We start from the raw sequence: 7,663 nt of genomic DNA, 5'->3' as shown, positions 1-7,663 counted from the left end.
ACCCAGGATCCTCGCCTGCCCCCGGCCAGGCCTGGGCGATGGACCAGCACCCAGGATCCTCGCCTGCCCCTGGCCAGGCCTGGGCGATGGACCAGCAGCTCCCAAGGCAAACCTGCCACTTGTAAGGTGGAGGCCCCAGTGCTTTCGAGGGGGAGGGTCTCTGAGGCTCCTCCTGCTTCTCAGCCACCCTCTTGACTGGCCTAGACCTGAGCCAGGACAGAAGAACTGAGTAGGGGGCACAAAACAGGGGCAAGAAGGCCGAGCCTGGGTGACCTCAGCCATGTGTCCTGGGCTCTGCTGAGCCAGGCTGCCCCGACAGAGGAGGCCTAGGATGAGACCAGGATTCGTCAGAGCCTGAGGTCCCCGGGGAGCCAGACCCCCTCTCCCCTCTCCCGACCCCGGCTGAGCAGCCTGTTTCTTGGCCTGTATAGAAGCCGTGGTATGTAAGAATAAATAATCATGTCCAGTCAAGGCTACAGCAGCCTGGATGATGTGCTGTGAACAGGTTCTAGGTGGGTGACGGGTACTGAGGCTGACTGCCTTGGGTGTCAGCCACATCTGTTGAGACCAGTGTGCTTGACACCCGAACGCGTGCCCGCGTTTTCTGCGAGCTGTCATGTGAAGGGCCTGGGACGTGGTCTGCTGTGAGTGTTTTCTGTGGCCTCTCACGTGAACAGAGCAGGAGCGCAGCCTGCGCACTCGGACAGAAGCCGCACAGCGCTTGTCTGTGCTCACCTTCTCGGTCCTGCTCGGAGCTTCCCACTGACCTCCTCTGGCATAGGGTGCAAGTGGCAGGGGTGTCTAACGTATGGCCACCATGACTGTGTGGGTCTGGGCACTAATCGTGGTGCTACGGTCTAAATGTGTGCCCCCTGCCCCCCACCCATTCCTATGTTGAAATCTAAGCCTCTGTGCAAAAGTATAAAGAGGTGGGGCCTCTGGGAGGTGATGAGGTCATGTAGGGACCTTCACAGATGAGATGAGGGCTCATAACAGAGGCAGTGCAGGTGCCTCTCTCGCCAGGTAAGGATGTGAGAAAGTGCCAACTATGAAGAGCAGGCCCTCACAAGACCCCAAGCCTGCTGGCACCTGGATCTTGGACTTCCCAGCTTCTAACTAAGAGAAATGCATTTCTGTGGTTTGTGAGTTCCCCAGTCTAAGGCATCTTTGTTACAGCAGCCCAAACAAAGTAAGACATGTTATACGTTAGCCACAGCCAGGCGTGGGTGCTGGGGACCCATCAGCTGGACCCGTCACAGACGTGTGGCTTTTGCCTCACTGTGCCCTGGAAAGGGCTGAGGTTAGACAGGCAACACGGAGGCAGACTCCGTCCGCATGGGCATCACGGTGCCAGGCGACTCTTCCACCTCTGGGTGGCGGCCGGCCTGCCTGCTGAGTCAGGGTGTTCAGGGCTCTCTGGACCCATTGGGCCCTTTCTGCTGTGATGCAGGGGGAGTCTACAAGGAAGGGCTGGTGAACCTCATCACAAGCAAACCCCAGAAAGCCACTCAGCCCCCAATATTCTTCAAATATACCGGCTCCTTGGCCACAAAGCCAGCGAAACCTTGAGAACTCTGTTGACTCAAAACAGCCATTTCAGCCACAGTGAGAGAAAGCCAAGAACCACCCACTGCTTGCCCCAGCTGGTGGCGAGCCCCGCCTGTCAGGACGGACTGTGGCTGCCACAATGGTGCGGTGTCAGGACGGACTGTGACTGCCACAATGGTGCGGTGTGCGTTCTGCCCATGGCGAGCCCCGCCTGTCAGGACGGACTGTGACTGCCACAATGGTGCGGTGTCAGGACGGACTGTGACTGCCACAACGGTGTGGTGTGTGTTCTGCCCATCGCGAGCCCCGCCTGTCAGGACGGACTGTGGCTGCCACAATGGTGCGGTGTCAGGACGGAATGTGACTGCCACAACGGTGCCGTGTGCGTTCTGCCCATCGCGAGCCCCGCCTGTCAGGACGGACTGTGGCTGCCACAATGGTGCGGTGTGTGTTCTGCCCAGAGCCCCATCCCTCGTGAACAACCCCCACGCAGACACCCAAGGTGTCTGTGCCCTGTGCCCTCCGTGCCCCGGGGGCAAGGTCCCACCCAGCATCTCCTAGCAGCTCCAGCTACCCCATGGAAGAACACTGCATAGGCAAGTTGGAAGCCTGGAGGCCTGCGTGCCCTCAAAAATGTCTGCAAAAAGCTGCAAAATGGCTAAGTTCAAAGTGCCGTATGAACACATTATTCCAAGGTGAAACTGCTGCTCCAGGACCAACTGTCCCCCAGCCCGCCGACTTCTGCTCTCTTGACATCCAGCCCCAGCCCTAGGCTGGGCCACCTACTCTGGCACAGACTGGCCCAGGTAAAAAAGCTCAGGGGAAACTGTCCACATGGCCTCAGGCTAGTGGCCAGGGACATGGATCAAGACCTACTCCTAGAGTCTGCAAAAGGCAGACCACAGCAGCCTGCCAGAGAGGCAGCTTTGGGATGGAGGCCCTGCCTTTTCCATCAGACCCCCTAGACCTCAGCTCTAGCCACGACAGAGGCCCTGGCCATTCCTTGGCCATTCCCACCGGCCCCGGCCGAGGTTTCCTGCTCAGCCCGCCCCAGCCGGCCTCCCCGGGGCTTCCCAGCTAGGAGCAATGACCCTTCTCCTGCAGGGCTCTTCTGTGCAGATATTTATTCCTATACTTTCTCCTGAGTGGGAGGTCCCTGGCTGGGCACGGGGACACAGACGAAGGTGGCCTGGTCCTTGCCTTCTAGGTCCAAGCTGAAATCCAGTTCCGCCTCAGCAAACTCACTGACTCAACATATCAGCTCTGTACTGCTGCCAGGCAGACCGCCACTCACTCTGCCCAGCCTCAGCCCAACAAGTTCATTCCCTCTGCCAGGTGCTGCTGTTCCTGGGCCAGGAGGGTGAACATGTAGTAGAGACTCCAGAAACATCTCCCGAGCTGAACCAAACCACATGTTTTATCAGTAGTGACCGAGAACCCACTCTGGGTTGCGAAGGGCAAGGTCTGGGGAGTGGAGGGGGAAACAGCCCCAGGATTGCTCTAGGGACTGCTGCCTGGGGCCTGGGAGTCCCTAGAACTCATGAACTACACCCCACATGCAGGAGTGGGCATCCGGTGACAAAGACAAAGCTGGCTGGTCAGGTGATGTGTCTGGGAGCAGACAGTGACCACTCCCCTTTGTCCTGGTTGCCTCCTCCAAGGGAGGCTGGGGCATTCTCACCCCTGGGCCCTGGCTCTCCCCAGAACCTGGAGGGTTCCAGAGAGGAGAGTGGGGAACTAGATTCTGCAGTTGGAGGCACTGAGTTCCTCCACTGACCAAGTGGCCTCACTTCCCGTTTCCTCTCCTGGGAAGCAGAACTGCTGTCTCTGGCCAGGCAAGGGCCACTGCAAGGATCCTAAGAGGAAAGCCAGGCTGCTGGTGTCCCGCCTGGAGTCCCAAACCCACGGCAGTGCCCACTCTCCACTGCTGTGAGTGTTGCCTCTGACAGTTCATGGCTGCCCCTTCCGGAACTATTCTGGGCTGGGAGACCTAGGATAGGAAGGAGGTTACCCTTTCCCTTTAGGGTCACCTCCAGCCAATGACCGACAGGTGCAGGGACAGGAGCTGCCCCTCGCCTTGGGCAGGATCAAGTCCCACGTGCTCGTCACACTTCGCAGCTCCTGAAGCACCAGGCTGAGAAGCGACTTCAGCTGAGCCCACCTCTTTGCTGGGCCTCTGTTGGTCCAGGGGCTTCCCTCGCCTCCCGGAAGGTTCCTGCTGGGAGCATCCCTCTCGGTGTCACTGGCACAAGAATCCCCGGCTCAGGCCCTGCTTCTAGGGACCCAATCTAAAGCCACAGGTAAAAGCACCCTGGGTGTTAATGTAGTTAGAGGTTATGCACCTGCTTCTTAGTACTACTGTTCTTTCTGGAACAGGAATGTCAAGCCATGGTCAGAGACTGGCCACAGGGCCCTGTGGGGAGTCCAGTTCCTGGCCCCAGTCCGCCTGACACGTGCTGGGGAGCGGCGGTTGCTGGGGGCACCTCTCCTGGGTTAGTCGGTGTCTTAAGTGTAGTGCCCACATGAGGCTTCCTTTGGGCCCCTGCCTGCGCCAAGCCCGTCTCCCAGAGGCGCTCGAGTGCCTCTCTTTCGGGCGAATGATGATCACTTCCCTCCTGTGCCACTGCTCCTCACGGCGGGCCCAGCTGTGTTTCCTCCTTCCCTTGCTCTCTCCCTCTTTTTAGTCCAGTTTTATGGCGCTCTGTATTAGAGGTCTTCATGGAGCTACCTCAAGTCCCTCTAAGAAAGGGCCATCAACAAGCCCAACTCACAAGTCAGGAGCAGAGCCTGGCCTGGCAGCTGCCCTGCTAAAAGCTGCAAGGGCCCCAGGCTCCGGCTGAGCGGACGCATTTCCTCCCCAAACAGATGCTTGCATGAGAACAGAATTCTCCAAGTATCAAGAAAACACCAGGCTATGAGAACGGATGGCCAACAGCCTGGAAATTTTCTAAGTCCCATTTGTGCTGGAAGCTGGCACAGAAACAACCGAGACGGCAAGGCATGTGGTTTCCTAGGCTTTTTAAAAAACTATTTCAGAAAAGAAAAAAAGGCACAAGCATATTTTTGGCCCATCTTTAAGCCATCTTTGGTAAATGTGGATTTTGCACGAAGGCTGTACTCTTTCTCACAGGAAGCTGCTGCCCTGCCCCTGGGGCCAGCGGGGTCAGGTGGTGGCAGCTGCTTTTCCTCAGAGGTTGCAGGTGCTAGAGATGCCTCGAAGGTCGTGGGCATGGCCAGCCTTTCCCTAGGGGCTGACTGCCCATGCTCTACAGGGCCCTTCCCCCTGGGCATCTGGTCTTCTGCTGCTTCACAGCCACCTCCTGTGGAGGCCAGGCCAGCTGCTCGCCCAGGACCATGTTGGTGCCCAGTCTTAAAAAGGGATAGCATCAGCCAGGTGGGGTGGGTCACACCTGTAATCCCACAACTTTGGGAGGCCAAGGCAGGTGGACTGCTTGAACCCAGGAGTTCGAGATCAGCCTGGGTAACATGGCAAAACCCCATCTCTACCAAAAAAAAAAATAAAAATTAGCCTGACATAGTGGTGCATGCCTGTGGTCCCCGCTACTCAGGAGGCTGAGGTGGGAAGATCACTTAAGCCCAGGTGGCAGAGGTCACAGTGAGACGAGATCGCACCACTGCACTCTAGCCTGGGCGACACAGCAAGACCCTGTCTCTCCACAAAAAACAAAAGCGGGGGACAGCATCATGCCCAGCCCATTTCTGTGAAATGCTTACCACCTCTGGACCCCAAAAGAGGCAGCCCTCCTGAGTCCGGACTGCCCTCAGGAATCAGGGCAACACTGGCAGCAAAACCCAGACGGGGAAGCCAGGTTGCCAGGGCCTGAAAACAGGGAAATCAAGTTGCCAGGAGCGGGAAGGTCCTTCAGGGTCCTTGGAGCTCCACTGATTCGGCAATGGATTCTCAAGGCTCTTCCCAGACCACAGGTTCTAGAAGCAAATGGCCCAGTGGGGGTGGTAAATATCTAAGGGGTGGAAGGCTGGCCCTGGTCAGTTACTAGGGAAGTGCCCGCCTTCCTGTGACAGTTTCCTCAGCTCATTTCTGCAGAGGCCAACAAATGTGTACTGAGCGCCTGCCACATGCCAGACAGATTGTGGTCACCCCGTTGCAGAAGCCAGTACATCAGGGGACAGACTTTGGAGGCACTGTCTCAGGTTGGTCAGGTTCACAGGGCAGGCACCATTTTTCCTTTTCTGTGGACAAGGTATCTTGCCCCACATCTGACATCCCCTCCAGGTCTGGGAGGCCCAGGTGGTGCCAGAGCCAGGTGTGCTGTGTGGCGGCCAGTCCAGGCCACCCTGAGTCACTTCGGGAAGGGTGGCACCAGCTTGGGGCTCTCTCCATGGTCTCCACACCCCCAGCCATCCCTGGGCCTTGCTGTCCCTGCTCTGGTGGCTCTCTTGGGGCCCCCATGCTGGGCATCCTGGGGGCACCCCTCCCACTGGATTCTTTACGCAGTGTGGCCTTGCCTCTGGTAACTTGAGGCCTAGGGCCCAGCTGGGGACAAGGACTATAAGGCAAACGACCTATGGCCTCCAGAGGCTGAAGGAATCGGGGAAGGAGGAATTGATCTTCGGGACAGCCCATCCCCAGCCCAGACACCTAAAAACCCGGGCCTCTGCAGACAGACCTAGGGCCAGCAGGCCCAGCCTACTATCTCCCCTGCCAGACCCAAGGAAGGCAAGCACGGGCTCCAGCAGGTTCCCTGTGAACTCCACTCATCCCGTGGGCTGTCAGCAACAGAGCGTTCCTCATAATGGAGCCCTGGAAAGTCACTCCGTTGGTCTAGGGAGTTGTAAAGTTTACCGGAGTGGTGCTCATCGGGCCAAACCCGCCAAGCAGGCCAGAGCCTGGCCACCACTCTCAAATGGCCTTCACCAAGGCCCTTCCTCAGGCTCTGCTGCCTGGGCCCCTCCGCCCTTGCTGTTCCCACTCGTGTTCTGGCTCCTTCTACAGCAAACTTCTTTCAGCCACATAAACCCCCTCTACACCAGCCCTGGGTCAGCACCATCCTGACGGCCCCGCCCTGTCTCCCTCTTCACTGGCAGATACCTTCTCTCCCACCAAAACCCACCTCTGCAGCAGCCAATCCGGAAGCAGGCCCAAGCTCCTGTGTGTACCCCGTTTCCTGCCAAGCGTGCAGGGAACCCTGACCCCACATGCCACGGCCTGGTTCACAGTGGGTGCGTCGTGCAGCCTGGGGGCAGAGGGTAGGTGGGAAGGAAGGGTCCACCCCGGTCGGCCCTCCCGGCTAGGCCTCTGTTTGCACAGCCCTGGGGTCCTGCGGCCTACACCCCAGGGTGCTGTGGGTAAGAACAGGCCTTGGAGGCCCAGAGCCACGCGTGTCCTCTGAATGGTGGCCAATCCAGTGGCTTCTCTGAGGGCACCCCACAGGCCACACGGTGGCGACGTTGTTTCTGCACCAGGCCCCAGATGGCAGATGGCCTGCCTGAACACAGAAGGTGTGGGAGCTGACGCCAAAGGGCCTCCCGGCGCTCTCACAATTGGAAAACAAACATTTTGTTTCTGTGGTGTACATTCCAGCCAGCACACACTCAGGACAGGACTTGTGAAACCACCTCGCTCGCAGCTTGGCGTGAAGAGAATTCTTTGCCTAACAAAAGTCGAGGAACCTTTCCAAAGCACACAGGGTCCTGGCGGGGGCTGAGGCCAGCACACTGCCTGCGCCCACAGCCCTTCAACAGAGCCGACCAGCAGGGTGCACAGCGTCGGGGGTGGCTTCTGAGCAGGACTAGCGATGCAGAAGGTTATGTCCAAGGCTCTCAGAGGGGCTGCTGGGCACTCGTTCGCATTCAGCTGCCTGGGGCCACATCGGGGTGCTGAAGACAGGACTGCAGGGCACGGGGGCCTCTGGGCTCCACCCCAGCAGCTCACAGCTCTGTTCCAGATATCGCCTTCCATGGAGGGCACACTGGAGAAAGGGGATCCTTCTTGGAGAAGTGAGCAAATCACCAACCGGTTTAGCCACTCTTGCAGATGAGCAGACAGAGGCTGAACGAGGAGAAGGGATGTGCTCCGGACTGCTCAGCTGTGTGACATGCAATCGGACCTCATCACTCCTGGGCTGTGCTCAGG

At 58.5% G+C, this 7,663-nt stretch overlaps 2 protein-coding genes across 3 annotated transcripts in view; both read right to left on the bottom strand.

Moving 5' to 3' along the window:
• The window catches only part of LOC113225205, a 7,035-nt gene extending 1,982 nt beyond the window's left edge, over positions 1–5,053 (bottom strand). Inside the window, exon 1 of the mRNA XM_026456534.1 lies at positions 16–5,053. Coding sequence (XP_026312319.1) covers positions 16–618 — 603 coding nt within the window. The 5' untranslated portion in view covers positions 619–5,053. The remainder of the gene's footprint in view (positions 1–15) is intronic.
• Positions 1–7,663, bottom strand: part of FAM53B (family with sequence similarity 53 member B) — a 126,037-nt gene that overhangs the window by 6,291 nt on the left and 112,083 nt on the right. The gene's annotated exons all lie outside the window — the stretch shown is intronic.

This window comes from Piliocolobus tephrosceles, chromosome 9 (assembly GCF_002776525.5).
Source record: "Piliocolobus tephrosceles isolate RC106 chromosome 9, ASM277652v3, whole genome shotgun sequence".
Taxonomy (NCBI): domain Eukaryota; kingdom Metazoa; phylum Chordata; class Mammalia; order Primates; family Cercopithecidae; genus Piliocolobus; species Piliocolobus tephrosceles.
Note: the sequence above shows the minus strand (reverse complement) of the source record. Positions and strands in the feature narration are given on the sequence as shown.